General features: G+C 35.4%; 1 protein-coding gene across 1 annotated transcript; it reads right to left on the bottom strand.

Moving 5' to 3' along the window:
- Positions 1-9,525: 9,525 nt before the first annotated feature.
- Positions 9,526-11,204, bottom strand: LOC126493952 (olfactory receptor 52J3-like). Its single transcript, XM_050131091.1, has one exon. It carries the CDS (start codon positions 11,130-11,132, stop codon positions 10,197-10,199), a length of 936 nt encoding a protein of 311 aa, XP_049987048.1. The 5' UTR covers positions 11,133-11,204; the 3' UTR covers positions 9,526-10,196.
- Between the last annotated feature and the right edge of the window lie 8,435 nt (positions 11,205-19,639).

Raw genomic sequence — 19,639 nt, 5'->3', positions numbered from 1 at the left:
AGAGTGAAATCTAAAAATATTCTTTTACCTAATTTTAGACATGAGTTTGTTTTCTTCATTTTTAAATATTTTTATAAAATTACTAAGGGTTCTCAATGGAAAGTAACTTACAGAGACTTAATTGTTTGCTAAAAATAGGTACAACTGTATTTTTTCTGTGGACTTCAAACCTGTTTCCCAAACAAGGAAGAATTACTCTATGATGATACCCTAATCATTATCCTATAAATAATTGTTTGAGTTTAATTACTATAATTTGCAATACACAATATTTAAATGTTCCATTTAACATAATGCCTGTATCTTTACTATAAAAATATGTTTCTGAATTTGTGTGGAAATTGGGGAATATAGAAAAACAGAAAGCTATGAGGACTTCTTACTTTGAACATACTTTTCATTAGCCATGTAGACAACATTGCATAGTTCTTCACGGCCTGTTGTAATTATTTCTCATTACTACAGTATTATTCTGTCACTTCTTTTTTGAGAGAATCTCATTTGTCACCCATTCTTAAGGTAGAGTGACAAAGCATGGTCTATCACTCATTTTTCATGGAAAGTTTCCTACTTGGTAAAAGATAATAAAATGTAGTTTTAATTGAAATTTAGACAATATTGGTAGCACTTAGATATTTTTAGTAAAATATATTATATTTTCTGAGGTTTTATTAATATCTAACTTTCTAAAAATCATTCATAATAATATTAAAAAATATTCACATCAACTGTGGATTGCGTTGGGTGGGCTACTCAGTCTAGGGGTTAGTAACCCACCCGCAATCAAGTTATTCCAGGGTCTCGGAGGGGCGCTACCTGGAAGGGAGTGAGCTAAGACAGAAGAAGGAGGCCAAGAAAATTTGTCAAAGCCTCAGTTTATTAGGGACGGGTTACAGTTTATATATGGTAAGGGATGAGGGGCAGGGTACTGGATTCTTGCCGAGTGTTCCAGGTCACGTAGGCTAGGTTACATTCAGACAGACAGATAGGTCCAGGAAGTCACGAGTTGCCACACCTGGTTCCCTGGGTAGCTGGAATGTGAGGTGTATTCTGCTAATAGATTAACAGTTAATTGGGTGAGAAGCAGATTCTGTCAATAGAACATAATTATGGGTGTGAGGTTCCCTGCAGACTCCCCAGGGTGATGGTTCCTGTAATGATTGGGGGGAAATGGCTCCTGACACATCAACCAAATATTTAGTCATATTGACAATTAACCTTCATGATATTCAAGATATATGTTTTAACATGATGGCAGTCTCTTTATTTAGGGAACATGGATGTAGTAACAGCCTTTACTTTGAAACAGATGTGATTCCAAGGCAAAAACTTTATCAAAATTTTATTCAAACAAACAAACAAAAAAAAAAACAGCATGTAATATAGAGAAAAGGGAGGCCAAGTACAGGAGATCAAGAGTGAGAGGAGGTTTCACAGATTGATATTCACCATTGGCAACACTTTAAAATTTTCTTTGATTTATCAACAATCTTCTTGAGTAAATTGTCCTATCTCTCAAGCACATACTTCAACTTACTTACTGAGAGTATTTACATGCTAACTATTCTGTTATCTGTTCTCTTAAAAGTATTACTATTCATTTCAAATAATACTTTTATAGTGAAATAATTCTATGATAACAGTTATCACATCCCTTCGCTTTTGAAGCCATCACCATACACCTCAGGACTATATTATTGCTTTGAAACCATTTGTTGCTGGCCAAATTGTCATTAATCTGTTGGTAATTATCATTGCTGTCTAACTGCTGTTAAAACTTGTGTTTGACTTTGATAATTCAATTGTTTCTCAGGGGTGACTCTTACCAGCAATATGTCAAATGGTGGAAAATAAATACAGATAACTCACATATAGCATGAGTGTGCAAATGTTTCTCTAAAGAAGACACAGATACTTTGGAGTCATGTTTTGATGCCTATGTTTTAAATGTGTAACCTTCTGCATCTTACAAGTCAAAACATGTACTATATTATATATAAATGGGAGGTGTCTGTGGTGCAAGAACAAAGGAAAAGACCTAGACTTGATGGTAGAATAAACACAATAAGAAAGATTAATCTGTCAATCAGCTCACATCCTATACAGAAGGTAAACCCAGAGGCAAGTGAAGCCTGTAATTCATCCACAGCCAACAAGAGGATGCTGACGTCATGAGTAATGATTCACTTCTTAAAGCAATAGAGTAGCTTGATGGTAAACTGCTAATCTAAATGTTACCCTGGTGAATTTACCAAATAGTCAACCAATTCAACACACATTTGTCAACATATAGAAATGGAATGTACCTTTTAGTGTCATTTGATATACAGTTAGAATACTTAGACATAGAGCTGTTCCACGACTAGAACAGAAGCACTAAAGGATGATTTCAGTGTCACAGCAAATTCAGAAGAGCCACCGTTGTGACAGGTTTGAATAGCTTTCCAATGAATTTTATGTTCAAGATGCCATATATACTGATAGAAATTTCCTTTGTTGGTGAGACAATAACTTTTTTAATAATAAAAAATAGATAAGTAGCTTATTCTCCTTAAAGTCCACTCTTTAGAACTGCGTCCATGATACCTAAAAGGAGTTCAATGAAGTCAATCAGTCAATCTCACGCAAACCTTAAACCTTAAAATGTGATAAAAATTTCTATATACTCCATTGTATGCTTTCAACTAACTTTGATATTCCGTTTAACAGACATTGATCAAGCTTTCAAGCACGTACTTGACATATTCTATTTTAAGTTTGGCTGCGAGAGGAAAACTAGGGAAAGTTTCTTCTTCATGAACCTTAAGATTGGGGTCAGTTTTCACCAGTGGCTACCACAATGAACAGAGTCAGTGATCTTGATTAATAAAATATGAATGAGACAAAAATATCTTTAAGTTTATTTAAATGTGGAAAGAGTTCCTGAACATTCTTAGACTTAAATTTCTGAAGAATACCTTTATTTGTGAGAATTTGCTTTATGGATGGGACATATTTTAGCTAAATAAATGTAATTATGGTTCTTTATCGGTTACGCTTCTGAATTATACAAATACAATATCATTTTTAACTAAACACTACTGCAACAAGGTAGTTGTTGCTAAATCAATTTTGGATGTGAGTGAGTAGACACCCTCCAACTGAAGCTTCTAAAAGCATTTATAGCCCATAGATGTTACCTTTATTCCTTTTTTTTTTTATTTTTGTATTGTTTTAGCGTTTTAGTTTTATTTTCTCCTGTTTTCTGGGGGAAAAAAGGTACTGATTTGTAGCACAAAGTGGACTGGAAATAATTATGCAACCAAGGTTAACCATGATATCAAGAATCTGTCTTTATCAGTCTGCACAGCACTGTATTTGCAGGCATATGTGATCAAGTCTTGTTTCGCAGCTAATTCCCATTTGTTATTTTTTATCTCTTCCTTCTTGATAGTTAGGTACTCTACTTGAGATTTTATCTATAAATCCACATGTATATTTTTGCCTCTATCTTTTTTATGTGGAACACCCCAATGCCTTTTTATTACTGACTTGATAAGAAGCCTTTCTATTCCTTTTGAAATTTTCTTTAATTGAAAACGTTTTTTTTTTTTTTTCCGTACAATATACTCTGATTACAGTTTCCTCTCCCAACTCCTCCAGCACCCTCCCGACTGTCCTCCTTTTGGAATCCTCATTCTTATTGTTTTTCATTAGGAAAAAAAATCAAATAGGCATCTAAATAATAAGAATAATAGATAAAACAAAGGCAAAAAATTGGGATAGGACAAAACAAACAGAAGAAAAAGAAAAAAAGAACAAGCAAAGAAATACATATAGACACAGAGACACATATGTTAGTACACAGATGAATCCCATGAAAACACAAAACTGGAAGCCATAAAATATACAACAAAGACCTCCAAGGTAAAATAATAGTAATAATAATACTTAACTTAAAAATAAAAAACTAAAAATAGATAAATAAACTTCCTGACTAAACATTCCCAGACAAAGAACCTCCAAAAATGTCATCAGTTCTTTTTATGTTGACCACCTACTGCTGGGAAGGTGGCCTGCTCTTAGCTTATATTCCTAGTGAGTCTCTGTTGGAGAAAACTAATTTTTCATTTTTGAGTGGTTAGCTATTGGATTTAGCTTCTTGTTAGGAATGGGGATTTGTGTCCACTTCTCTATCAGTACTGGAGCCCCATCTGGCTCAGGCCCCTCAGGTCACCGTCTCTGTGAGTTTATATGTACGTTGGTCTTGCTATGTTTAGAAGGCCTTGTTTACTTGCAGTACTCCATCCCTCTGTCCATGACAATCTTCATTCTTCCTCTTCTTCAAAGTTTCATGAAACCTGAAGTAAGGGATTTGATGGAGACTTCTGGTTTATGACAGAGTGTTCCAAAGTCTCTCAACTTTTCTAGCATTGTCTGTCTGTGGGTCTCTGTTTTTGTTTCCATCTACTGCAGAAGGAAGTTCTTCTGATGATGGCTGAGAAAAGCACTAATCTATGAGTATAGTAGAATGTCATTAGGGATCACTATATTTCTGCATTCCTTTAGCAGAACAGTAGTATTTGTTTTTCCCCTATGACCCTAGTCAAGGTAGTCTCAGTTTCTCAGCCATCCAAACAGTGTCAAGGATAGATTTGGTCTCGTGGGGTGGGCCTTAAGTCCAATCAGATAATGGTTGATTACTCCCACAGATGTTATGCCACGATTGCACCAGCACACCTTGCAAACATCATCATTGTAGATACAAGTGTTTGCAACCGGGTTGGTGTTTCCCCTTCTCCTTTGGTAGTATGCAGATTATCTTCCAGGACCGTGAAAACTAATCTGTAGGATAAAGGCTCTGAGTAGTCAATAGCTCCACTCTTCTGTGTTCAGTGATTTGTAAGAATGCTGTCTTCAGCAATAGGGCCTTGTCATCAGTTTGTGGAGAGCAAACAATTTAAACGATTTAAAGTAAGTTCCAATATTGTTCTACTTCTGTGTGAAATGTAGTCTTTATTTGGAGCTATTTGTCCAGTAGTAAAATTTGCAATATATTGGAATATATTCAAGTATCACAAATACTAGATTACATAATGAGAATGGACCCTGAAAGATGAATAATTAGGGAGCTTCCACATCAGTGAAGATTGGCAATACAGAGGATCACTATGAAAGGTGTCAAAGAATGGAGGACTTACACAAGGATGCTGTGTAAGACTATGTAAAATAAAATGAACAGCTGCTGCTCAAGTGTACACACCTTATACCAGTATATTCTTATAGTCAAACCTCCATTCTATCTCCATTATCAAAGATTCTCATTTCTTCTCCTATTAGAACACTCATTTCTCTTTTCTTTGTACTGGCATACCCAAGAGAAAGACCCAGATTCTAACACCAACAAAGTTAAAAATTCTGCTATTGCATTTGTCTAAATTCTATTTGCTTAGGGGAGAGATACAGTACCCAAAACAAAATCTTTAGAAGTGCCCAGTGATAATGCAAATTAAAAGGCCCAAACAGTATTAGTCTGATCTCATTAAATATATCCCATTAACCATTACTAGACAGTAATAAACTGTGACCTATTATGAGACCAGACACACAAAGCTAAAACTATCTTGTTTCCAATAGGGAAATTGTTTAGCCTTATACATTTTTAAATATTTTTTTTCTAATAGAGAACATTAAATTTGTTCTGATGTCTTTAGCCTGGAATCATAAAAGATGATGAACTATCTACACACCCACAATACTCATATCAATGACAATGTTAAAGTTGAGTTTATCTTATTGACAAATTGCATCCCACCACCAATTATCTCAAGTTCAACATTAAAAATTAGATGGTTTACCTGATGCCAGCATCATGACTCAGTTTTTAGTATTACCCCAATAAAAATAAACTTACAAAATGTTTTTATTACATTGAGACATATCATGTTGATTCATTGATTTCTCTGTTAGTAATGAAAATAAGATAAAAATATAGCAGATACCTACTATTGGTAATGGTGTTACTTCCCCTCCAACTACAAATATAATAAAACCATATACGTATTTCATTAGCCTCAATTTTGAAATTTCTCTGCAGAGTAAATAAATTTGCCAAATAAGTACAATTTATTTTACTTTATTTTATTATTCCTAATATCATTACACACACAGAAAAAAGTACATGAGATCAGTGGCCATCACATGATGCTACAGAGCTAATTATTCATTTCCATCTTGAAGGGTTTGCCCATGAAAGACATGGATGTGAGATGCTCATTGTTGGGGATAAGTGATTATATTGGATCCCCTACATAACAAGGAAATTTTTCCTACCTTGAAGTTAGCTGAATGACAACCATCATACCATATCTGACCTTATTTTTCTCTCAGTGCTCTGCCACTCTCAAGAGAGCCTCTTACTTTGATATTTCAACCCAGAATACTCATTCTTCAAATCCTACTTGCAAAACCTGCTTAGTCAGGATTCTTTAAGGGAATCATAAAGGCAAAGAGAAACCTCTCAGTAAGTCATCACACTTTATAAGATCACTTGCAACTCTAAAATGTTAGCAGTATGATCAAAAGGGCAGAAACATAAGATACCTTTCAATATTTTAAATATGTACATAGAATCCTTAAATTGTGTATGTGTGTGTTTGTGAGACACACAGAAACATAGTCATGAGTATTTACAAAATAAAATTTTTACTGTTTGAAAATATTTATATTGTGGAAAAAATGAAAGGATAAAAATAAAACATGCAATTCTAAAAGAAAGAAAGGAAAATTCATGAACCAAAAAATTTAAATTTTATCTTTCATTGTTGCCAGGAATGTATAGAAGGATAGGAGATAATAAGTATATAAAAGAGCCATAAAAAGTTCTTAGAGATAGTAAATAGATTGTCAGACAGTAAGAACTTACTGAATACTGAACATGAATACATGCATGTATTGAACAATAATACCTTGCATATATATACATATCTCTGTGTGTGCATGTGCATGTGTGTGTGTAGGGGTAGGAAAGAGGATGAAATGAGCTCAGTCACTAAAAGCTACGTAAAAGTCAACAAAGGAAACACAACAGAAAGTTGTCCTATGACCTCTGCGTGTCTGCCTTGGTACCCACATAATACACACAAACAATATTATAAATAAATTTAACAATTAGTCAAAATATGTATGTACATATAATAAATATATCAGTAAATATTACAACATTAAAAATAAGCATGTCACCTAAAAAGCAAGGGTAAAATGTGTTTGAAGAACTGAATTTGTATTCATATAAATGAATTTTCTTAACAGCATTAGTTAATTGGAAATACAAACAGGAAAGTAATATAATAGAATAATAAAAATTCTATAAATTTATTTTCTTTGATTCAAATGCAAATGACCAAATGTGAACCTAAAGACAAAATAAAAACTAGCAAGTCCACGGGAAACTGTAGTGAGCCACAGTGCGAAGATAAAGAATACATGGTGTATCCAATATAAACTTGTGAATCCCAGAGAAAGAAGATATGTATGACATTATTTTATAAAAACAATTTGTTAAAAAAAGTCTCAAGAAAAAAATCATTCCAGATTTAACATAAAGTAAATAGATACACAGCAAATTTTTTAAAAGACAAATGAAAGCAAAACCAAAAGGAACACATATTTTTGTTTTGTTTCACATAATCACAAATTGGATTTAACATAAAATTAAAAACAAAGTCTGAAACTTTTAATAATATCCAACAGAAAAAGATACAAATTTTATAGTTTCCAAGAATTAATTAAGGAGGTAGCTTAATAAAGACACAGTAGCTACATATTTCAAGGTTTATGATGAAATAAAATTATGGAAAATATGAAATTTCTAAAAATACTGACTCAAAAACAAAATAACATAGTAGAAACATGCTATGACTGATGGTATCCCTGACACATTATAATTCTACTTAGGAAGAAAATCAGAATAAATTATACTTACATTAAAAACTACAGAGATTAATAATATATTTTCTAATTAAAATAAAAAATAAGTAGATGAATATTTAAACTGATTTAAAATTGTAAACACACAAAAAATTTAACCTATTATACAAGTCTTTCACATCCTTTGTTAAATTTATTCCAAGATTTATTTTTTTAGACTTATGGGAATTGGAAAATTTCCCTAATTTCTTTCATGGTGTGGTTGTTGGTGATCTATAATTGGCAACTGATTTTATGTGTTAAGTGGTTGTTGTTGGTGTATAGTTGGCAACTAACTGTGTGTTAAGTGGTTGTTGTTGGAATATAGTTGGCTACTGACTGTGTGTTAAACGTTGTTGGTGGTGAATAGTTGGTGAGTGACTGTGTGTTAGGTGGTTGTTGGTGTAATATGAATGACTGTGTTTTGAGTGGTTGGTGGTGGTGTATAATTGGAGACTGACTGTGTTAAGCGGTAGTTGGTGGTATATAGTTGATGACTGTGTGTCAAGAGGTGTTGTTGGTATATAGTTGGTGACTAAATGTATTAATTGGTTGTTGGTAGTATATAGTCAGCGACTGACTGTTAAGTGGTTATTGTTGGTATATAGTCAACAACTGACTATGTTAAGTGGTTGGTGGTTTAGAGTTGGTGACTGATTTTGTGTGCTAAGTGGTTGTTGGTAGTATATAATTGGTGACGGTCTGTGTGTGTTATCTTTATATCCTGTTATTTTATGAATGTGCTTATCAGCTGTAGCTGATATCTGAATAAAAGTCTTCAATGACTTTTATTCATAGAGTCATTTCAGCTTCAAATAAGGATATCTTGACTTCTTCCTTTCCTGTTTGTATCCTTTTATCTCCTCCACTTATCTTATTTGTCTAGCTAGGCCTTTGATGGACTGTATAAACACAGAACAAAAAAAACCCATGCAAACATGAGTGGAAAGGTAGGTTGAGATGGATCTGAGGAGAGGTAGGGGGTTATCATAATAAAAATAATCTGTCTAAAAGTCTCAAAGAACTAATAAAATATTATTTTAAAAGATTTACTATATATATTTAATAAATGGTCTAAAAATGACTATGCTTGGTATAAAACTAAATATTTTTACTTGGCAAAAATGACACTCTAGAATTTGCCCCTAAAAAAAAAACAGGAGAAGAGCCGTGTCTGGTAATCACTTAGGGCACTAGCACTGCCTATGCCTTAAGAAGTACAGTCTTGGAAATGAGTGAGTGTAAGGTTATTCACTCTTGCTCACAGCAGCAGCTGTCCCTCATTGTTTCACTTTACTTCCTTCTTTAGTATCAAGTACATAAATGTGTGAAAATGTAAATTGACTTGTTTGACCATAAATTTTATTCTTAGGCTTTGATTTCGTTTTTAGAAAATCATTTGAATGCCCTCTTTAGCCTCATGTAAAAAGTGGTTATTCCTAACTCACAATGCAGCTTCTCCCTTTTATTCTTAAAGAGAATGAGAGATATATTACAGATTCATGGAAAGGCACCTTGGATATTGAAAAAGAGCACTGTAAGATCAAAATATAATTGAAAAGGCAAGAATATTTACAGTGCCAGGCAATTACAAACACTCGTCACACAGGTATGAAGACTCCATGTAACTGGATCATGTTATGCTTAGGCTATGGAGACAATAGCAAGGATAGTCAATGATACATTGCTAGTGGCTTAGGGGAAAATGTTCTTGAACGTAAGAATTTACTTTAGCTGTTACTCCACTGAGTTCCATATATTTGGCAGACCATTCAAGTTCAAGCTACCAATTTACCAATAATTGTTTTAAACACAGGATTGTGACTTCAGAGGGGACTACAAGAGCACATTGTTTACAGAGTCAAATAATTTGAATTAATTCGGCTCTTAGTTTATCTTTCAAAGTTAGAATGTTTCAAGATACACAATGGACATAATATTAATGTAAGTTAAACAAACAACTGCAAGCATGTCTGAATGGAAGAAAAAAGGAAAGGAAGCCAGAGTTTTTCATGAGTCCATACAAGGAATTTCCATGTGAACTTGTCCCAGAGTAGCCTGTCCAGTCTAGTCTAACAGTCTGTCGACTAGAAGATACGGTGAAGTTTCTACAGAACTGTGTTATTAATCCGCAGGTTGAGACAAACCAACTAGTTTTGCAAACTGGTAGCTCACAGCAAGACATAGGAACTATCCACTAAAACAAGAACATGAGTCTTCTTAGGTGGATTGAAGAATATGAGAGACTCTTACCTTTCAGTAAATACTTTGAGAACTCGATCTCTTATCTGCTTTGTCCTCACACCATAAATGATGGGATTCAGTGAGGGAGGAATGACCAAGTAGAGGTTTGCAACAAGAATGTGAATGTAGTGTGGTATGTTTTGTCCGAATCGGTGAGTGAGGAAAGAGAAGACTGATGGGACATAAAAAACACAGAGAACAGCAACATGGGAGCCACATGTGCTAAGTGCTTTTAGCCGTGCATCCTGAGATGGGAGTCGGAACACAGCACGGAGAATGTACCCATATGAGATGCCAATAAGGACCAGGTTCAAAAGAAAGAGAGAGACCACAAAAAGGCCATACACGGCATTGACATGGATGTTTCCACAGGACAACTTTGCAATGCCCATGTGTTCACAGTAGGAATGTGCTATTATATGAGCTTGACAAAATGGTAGGCGGTAAATGAGATAGATCATTGGACATATAATCAAGGCTGGACGGATTACAACACAGATACTGATGCCCATCAGCACTCGAGTTGTTAAGATGGTTGTGTAGTGTAGTGGAGCACAGATGGCTATAAAGCGGTCAAAAGCCATGGCCATGAGAACCTCAGCCTCCATGCCAGTGAAAGCATGGATAAAAAACATTTGAGCCACACAGCCACCAAAATTTATCTCATGAGCATCAAACCAGAATATACCAAGCATACGGGGCACAGAGGCTGTAGAAAGGGCCAGATCAACTGAAGAAAGGATGGCCAGGAAGTAGAACATGGGATCTCGGAGAGAATGCTCTGTTTTGATGACAACCAGAATTGTGGTGTTTCCCATTAGGGCCACAAGATAAATACAGCAGAAAGGCAGAGAGATCCAGGCATGGATTGCCTCCAGACCTGGAATCCCAATGAGGAAAAATGTAGTTGGGTGAGGAAACGTCCTGTTGTGGATTGTCATTCTGTACTGGTCAGAAAAGGTGAAACTCTTCCTCCTGTTGGGAAAAATGAGGGAAACACAGACACACACAAACACACACACCACACACACACACACACACACACACACACACACACACACACACAAAGGGGGGAGACAGACAAAGAGAAAAAGAGACACACAGAAACAGAGAAAAGAAAGAATACAAAATAATGAAAAGATGCTCAGGAGGCGGGGTAGAGGGGCTAGTGCACTTGTTAACAACACGTACACAGAGTTGAACTCGCTTTTCCTATGAAATGTAGCCTCTTGCAGCAGATAGTATGCTCACTCAACTCTTTGGCCATTTGATTAATTTTGACCATGTTTATACTGCAAGTTTTCATTTACCTCTGAGCAAAGGCACTATGGCAAACTCAATGCAAATTTGTAATAATTAGACCTCTCTTCTTCCTTTGAAAAAAATTACAGAATGTGATTTGATTCTGGGAATCATCTCTGTTTCAGGGTTTGCTATAGGAAAAGGAAACACACTAGAGAGGGGGTAACAAATGCAGTAAGCCAACTAGAGTGAACACAAACCATGAATTCAGACTTATAGGCATGTTACACCTCAGAATATAAGTTCTGACTTCTCGTATGGATTATCACAGAGACAGGTTATTATGAAAACAAGACTTAGCCTGTACTCACCATCTGCTTTTCCAAGTATGTTCTATGTACTCACCAGACATCAGCAGCAGACTCACTGAAGTCTTCTGCAAAACCTCAGAGAGCATAGTACTTTAAGTCCTTTTTGAGAAAGATTCAAAATACATATTTATATTGTGCTTCAAGTACTGCAAGGATTTTTTTTTAAAACGCATCTCATTTTAGCCTCAGATTGAGACTCAACTCTGGGACAGAATCCTCAGAGACTGCTTATGCAATCCTAGATACTGCTCTGGAAACAGAACAACAATGACAAAAAAAAGGCCCAAGAATAATGGAAGCAAGAATAATGAAAGTTTCCCTATCATAAAATACTAAGGATAAAATGAAATAACACCAACAATGAAGCTAAAATGGTAACTAATAGGTATGAAACTGTGCGTGTGTGTGTGTTTACAGATTCATGGCTATGAAGTTCAGGATTTACTAGATAATGATTTAAAATATTACTATTTTACTCCCAAAGAATATAGAACTGAAATTTCAAGACCTGGACATCTCACGGACTCAGGATGACTATGGTAGAAATTCCATGACATTCAGCTCTATAAATTACTACATCTGTATCCATAAATTACTGACTTTTATTAGTTAACACTCACAAACAGATGTAACCTCTTTTTTTCCAATAAATATTTATTGGAAAAATTTCAATTTCAACCACTTTTATTTAAAAGACCAAACTTGCTACGTGTTCTACCCACAGATCCCTCTAAGCTGCATCCATCCTCTCTGCACAGGCAGATCTCCTACAATTTTCACTAAGATATAGCCCACTGAGTCTCCCTAGGCCTCCACGTCTATGTATCTTCACAACCTTCCTGATCTAGACTAGTTCCCACACTCAGTGCCCTGTATTAGTCTAACTACCATTGCATACACTGTCACCCACTGCTAGGTTTCAGCCAGGATACCTCCTATGAACCCACAAGCACACAGGCCCTTTCCATGTCCCATCCAATCTTTCCTCCACACCAGATCTACAGCAATGCTCCAGGTATAAACAAGGAAGCACATCTGGTACACTGACTCAATCCCCTTTGTCCACCTGACTTAATTCCACACAAGCCAAACCCAAACTCTAGGCCTACCCTACCTGTACATCTGTCGACGTCTAGAGCATCAGGGTCCCTGGGTAAGGGTCTCGAACAAACCAGGACACAGGGGATGCAGAGCACAAGCAGCAATTGCAACTGCATGCTGCGTGTTTATGATGCAGCCCATTTATACACTATTGAAACAATTGCTTCAGTCAACAGTTTAATCAGAAAGAGGAAGTATAAGTGGATGAAGTAATCATTCTTGAGAGAGCACGATGTATTTATTTAGGGCTGTGGTCGCAAGAATATCAGAATAACTGCAAAAATACCATCAGGTGGTGTGGCCACAAAAGTCTACAGAGACATTATCTCAATATCACAAATCTAATTTAAGCTTTCCCTAAATAAGCAATGCATGGCATCTGGCCGGTACTGTGCCTCAGGGCAGCCACTTCCTCAAACCAAGGGTATGTGAAACTTGCAACTTAGAAAACAAGGCCAGAGGACTTGTCACTCTGTGAAGTATGCCCAAGTGGCATTCCACCAGACTCCCTTGAATTCCAAGGCAGCACTCAGCAAAACCCTGGCTCAAAGGGCACAATCCTCTAGATCACAGTCTCCAGATCTCCACATACATCGTTTCTTCTGCCCCAACCTACTGTGTATATATCAGACTTAGAACTAACAAAAGAAGTCCGCATGCTCAGATATCATTGCAAGATTCCAAACAATGTAAAATATCAAGCCAATATCTTCTCGCCAAAATCTACCAGTCCTAGAGAAAAGTTTGCAAATGAGAATTACCAAGATGAACTGCAGGATATAGAATTCAAAAGAACGATCATAAACTTCATCAAAGAATCCAAGGGTATTAAAGAAGACACAAGAATCAACTCTATGAAATTAAGGAGAGAGAATGTGAAGAGAATAAATTTCCGACAGATGCCCAGGAAAAACACAAACGTGAGGCTGTTGGAAATGGCAAAGACAATCCATGGTTTGAGAATGGAATTCAGTAAGATGATAGAGACATTGAAGATGACCCAAGCTGAAATAAAGATGGAATTTAAAAGCTCAATAGTTCAACTAAGTAGCACAAAGAAAACAAAACCTGCCAGGAGATGGTGGTGCATGCCTTTAAGAAGGAAGAAGCAGGCAGATCTCTGTTAGTTAAAGGCCAACCTTTCTACAGAGCGAGTTCCATGATAGTGAAGGCTACATTGAAAAATCTGTCTCATACCTCCCTACAAAATAAAAGAAACAATATCCTTCTCTCTGTTGTCTCCAAGAACCACGTCTTAGCAGTTTTGTTTTCCACCTATTGTCAGCCTCTATTTCATAGTATTTAAGCAGGGCAATTATCACAGCACATATCTTTTCATAAGTGCATTATTCTTAGAATAACCTAAAAAATGAGAGTGAGGAAAGTTAAGAACAGAAACTGATGCTAAAATGTAGTCTTAACGTGGTTTGGATTTGCATTTCTCTGACGGTTAAGGATATTGAACATGTCTTTGTTTCTTGGGCATTTAAGTTTCCTCTATTGAGAATACTAAATTTATGATTGTATACATTTTTAATTGGATAGTTAAAATTTATTTTAAAACCATAATTAATTTTTTCTTTTTGATATCTAGTTTATCTAGTTCTTTATTTATTTTAGATGTTAAGTCTCTATCAAATGTGGGGTTGGTAAAAGAAAAATTGCTAAGCCATAGGTTGCCACTTTATCCAAATGACCGTGTCTATCCATTACAAAAGCTTTTCAATTTCTTGAGGTCCCATTTATTAATTGTTGTTCATAGTGTCTATCTATACTAATGGTGTCCTGTTCAGAAAGGTTTTTACTTTGCCAGTGAATTTAAGGTGGTTCCCAAAGTTCTCTTTCTATCAGGTTCAGTGTACTCAGGTTTATGTTGAAGTTATAGATCCATTTGAAGTTGAATTTTTGTTGATGGTGATAAATATGGATATATTTGCATTCCTCTATATGTGGTCATCCAATTTGACTAACGCCATTTGTTGAAGATGTTCTTTCTCTCTTTCTTTTGTTTGCAATGTGTATTTCTGACTTCATTATCAAAAACCACGTATTCATAAGTTTATGGATTTATGTCTGGATATTCCATTCACCATGCATCAACATATCTGTTTTTATGGCAATATCATGTCGATTTTATTACTATAACTTTGTTGTAGAGCTTGAAATCAGAACAGTGAGAATTTCAGCAGGTTTTTATTGTTCAGGATATTTTGAGCTATCCTGAGTTTTTGATATTTTCTAATGAAGCTGAGAATTGTCTTCTCAAGGTCTGTAAAGAATTGTGCTGTAGTCAGGTGGTGGTGACACACGCCTTTAATCCCAGCACTCCAGAGGCAGAAGCAGACAGATATCTGTGACTTCAGGGCCAGCCTGGTCTACTAAAGCTAATTCCAGGACAGGATCCAAAGCTACAGAGAAACCCTGTCTCAAAAAATAAATTGTGCTCTAATTTTGATGAGGATAACATTGAGTTTGTAGATTGCTTTTGATAGGACGGTCATTTTTAGTATGTTAACCCTATTGATTAATGGGCATGGGAGGTCTTTCCATCTTCTAATATCTTCTTCAATTTCTTTATTCAAAGACTTGAAGTTGTTATCTAAAAGTCTTTGACTTGCTTGGTTAGAGATATTTTATATTATTTGAGACTATTGTGAATAGTGTTTCCCTGATTTGTATATAGAAGTGCTACTGATTTTTGTGATTTAATTTTGTATCCAGATACTTTGCTTAATATGTTTATCAGCTGTACAATTTTCCCAAAGGAATTACTAGGGTCACTTATGCATGCAGACACATAATCTGCCAGTGAAGATACTTTGACTTCTCTCCTTCCAATTTTTATCCCCTGACCTCCTTCAGTTGTCTTACTCTAGCAAGAACCTCAACTACTATATTGAGTAGATATGGAAAGTGGAAGACCTTGTCTCATTGCTGATTTTAGTGGATTTTACTTTGAGTTTTTCCATATTCAAGTTGATGTGTGCTATGGGCTTTCTATAAGCTGCCTTTACTAGGTTTAGATATGACCCTTGTGTTTCTAAACTCTCCAGGTTTGTTATCAAGAAAGGGTATTGGATTTTGTCAAAGGCCTTTTACACACCTAATAAGATGACAGTGTGGTTTTGTCTTTTATTTTGTTTATATAGTGGATTGCATTTTTTTATTTGTAATTGACCATCCCTTTATCTGTGGGATAAAGCTGACCTGAACATGATGGGTGGTCTTTTTGATGTGTTCTTTGATTCCGTTTGCAAGTGTTTTATTGAGTATCTTTGCATTTATGTTCATAAAGGAAATTGGTCTGTAATTCTCTTTCTCTATTAAGTTTTCATGTGGTTTAGGTATCAGGATAAATGTGGCCCCATAAACTAAATGGAATAAAGTTCCTTCTGCTTCTATTTAGTGGAATGATTTGATGAGTGATGGTATTAGCTCTTCTTTGAAAGTCTGGTAGAAATCTGTACTAAATTTGTACTAAAACCGTCTTGCCCTGGACAAGTTTTTTTTTTTTTTTTTTTTTTTTGGTTGAGAGACTTATGACTCTTACTTTTCACTAGGCAGATTATGGGTCCATTTAAATTGCTTATCTGATTTTGATTTAACTCATAAGTAATATCTATAATGAAAATTATCCAGTTTTATTTTTTTTAGATTTTCCAATATGATAGAATATAGGTTTTAAAGTATATCCTTATGTTTCTCTGGATTTCCTCAGTGTGTATTGTTATATCCCTCCTTCCTTTTCTGGTTTTGTTAATTTGGTTATTTTGTCCTTGTCTTTTAGCTAATTCTGGAAAGGGTTTATCAATATTACTGATTTTTTTCAAAGAACCAGCAGTTTGTTTCAATGATTCTTTGTATTGTTCTCTTTGTTACTATTTTATTGATCTCAGCTCTGAGTTTGATTTTTCTTCCTTGCCATCTGCTCCTTTGTGTGTAATTTCTTCTCTTTGTTCCAGAACTTTCAGGTATGCTGTTAAGTTGCTAGTATTAGATCCCTCCACTTTTTCATATAAGCACTTAGTGCTGGGAACATACCTCTTAGAATTGTTTTCATTGTGTCCCATAAGATTGGGTATGTTGTGTATTCATTTCCATTAAAATATACAAGGTTTTTAATTTCTTTCTTGAACCATCTTTCATTCAGTATAGACTTGTTCAGTTTCCATAAGTTTGTAAGTTTTCTTTTGTTTCTTTTCTTCCTGAGATACAGCTTAAACTAGTAGTGGTTTTATAGAATTCAGGGAGTTACTTCAATTTTCTTTTATCTGTTGAGACTTGCATTGTGTCTAAGTATGTGGTCAGTTTTGGAGAAAGTTCCATAAGGTGAAGAGACAGTATATTCTTTTGTGTTGAGGTGAAATGTTCTGTAAACATTAGGCCCATTTGGTTTGCCTGCTGGTATTCAGTTTTGTTTTGTTTGTTTTACTTAACTTTTTATTGAAAATAAATTTTTGTATAATATATTCTGATTACAGTTTTTTCCTCCCCCAGTTCCTCCCTGATACTTCCAGTCTCCTGCCCACCCAAATTCACACCCTTTCTTAGCTTTAAAGGCACTACCATCGAGAAAAAGGATTACAAAAGTAATTTGATCAAAGAGGAACAAGGATCAAGCAAACCTCACTATATTAAAATCTGACAAGATAAACTTCAGACTCTAATCAGAAAAGAAAAAGATGGATATGTCATTCTAGTTGAGGGAAGCGTTTATCAAGAAAACATTACTATACATCCACAGCTTTGACTCATTCTACAGATGTTTCTGCAGTACATCCCAGGCAGATTCTGCACACACATAAACTTCCTTTTGTAATCTCAGGAGGAACTTTATTTAGATATTAATTTCCCTTCCTTCTTTCCAAACTTTTCTCTATCTCAAGATCCCAAGCACTGAAATTTCTGTCACAAAACCGGCTTTTAGCCAGAAGCACCTTGACTCACTCTGCATGTAGTTTATCTGATGACCTTGTTCTCTACATTAGGAACATGGAAATCTTCTGACTCCTTAAGAACATGTCTGGAAAATGAAGTTCTGCGTGTTGTGGCCATGCTCCCACTGTGTGCAGAGGAAAACCAAAGACAGGAACAACCGAATCAAACGTCAAAAAAAAAATACATTTAAGTTATATAATCTAAAAACAAACTCAGAGAATTATCTGTTAAACTTCTGGAAATAATCATATCAGGATATCAAGTTTTATATATTATTTTAAGTATTTTTAATAGGCCACCAAAAAACATAAAGATGGCTCAGCCGATACAGGCCCTAGCCAAACCTGACTGCCTGAGTTCCCCAAGTGCCTAAACAGTGGAAGGAAAGAACAGATCCCCAAGGACTGTGTTTCAACCACCACATGCAGCCTTAACATTCAAGCACAAACACATCAACACTGTAAACACACACACATACATAAGGTAAATAAAAGAGTAAGTCATCAATATATATTTTGAGCTATAAATACATTTTAGTGAATAGAAGCAATTTTAGTAAGGATAACATTACAAATGAAATTATACAGATGTGTTATTATACACTGTTCCCTTATAACATATAAGAAGAATGCAAGTATCACAAATAAATTATGGAATTACAAATTTCAGTTCACCAAGTTGCAGAGAGTAGCACAAAGACACTTGGAAATTATGATCAAAAGCCCCGACTCTCAGGATAGTGCAAAAACGTCACCTGACAGAAAAAAAGCTGGGCTGCTTCACTAAATGTCGCTAATTTCCACATCATTAATGCTTAGATGTAATACAGTTCTCATCAATTTGTCATTTCATATGACTCAATAATTTTCTGTGTAATTTGTCACGACGAATTATAAAAATGACACATTAAATACTATAATTTGGACCTAGGCATCAGAGAAATATAGGTAGAAAACTACCTTGTGATTCTATCTAATGTCAATGGTAACAGCAGACATTAAGATGCAAACAAAAAATGCTCACCAGGCTGCAGACAAAGGGAAAGCTTGATGCACTGCTGATGAGAATATAAATGAGCCAACCCACTATGGAAGCCAAGGAGTATTTTTGAAAAGAAAAAAAACTATAAAAATCTTTCATAATGACTCAGGTATAATACTCCTGGACAGTCAAAGAACTCTAGGCCAATATATCACAGATTTTTTTTTCATTCCAGTACTTCTAACAGCAATGTCCATAATAGGCAAACCATGGAGCCAACCCTGGTGTTCAACAGGAGATTAGATGAGGAAAATGTGTTATATATGCACAAGGAACATTACCCAACCACAGTGAAGAATGAGATTGTGTCAATTTGCAGGAAAATAGAATCATATGGAGATAACCATATAACTGAATCACACCAATGCCAGAAAGACAAATATCAGATGCTTTCTCTCATTGGTAGCTCCTAGATTCTCTATATGTGAAGTCCTGTTTGCATATATGTCATCAACATAGAAGCAGAGCAGTCTAGGGAGCAAATAATAGAAAGAAAATATAAGAAGAGGACAGGGGGCTGTTGAAATAGGAGCGACAGGGCTGCGTTCCCAGCACCTGGCCGCTCGCATTGGCTAGGTTATGCCCGAAATAATTACACGGAAACTGTATTCTTTCAAACACTGCCTGGCCCGGCTAGGTCCAGTTTCTTATTGGCTAGCTCTTACATATTGTTCTAACCCATTTCTAATATTCTGTGTAGCCCATGAGCTGGCTTACCAGAGAGGATCTTAACCTGCGTCTGTCTGGAGTGGGAG

Source organism: Alexandromys fortis, unplaced genomic scaffold (assembly GCF_014885135.2).
Source record: "Alexandromys fortis isolate MF-2015 unplaced genomic scaffold, M_Fortis_MF-2015_v1.1 scaffold_360, whole genome shotgun sequence".
NCBI classification, from domain to species: domain Eukaryota; kingdom Metazoa; phylum Chordata; class Mammalia; order Rodentia; family Cricetidae; genus Alexandromys; species Alexandromys fortis.
The sequence above is the reverse complement of the archived record's forward strand: the minus strand, read 5'-3'. Positions and strand labels throughout refer to the sequence as shown.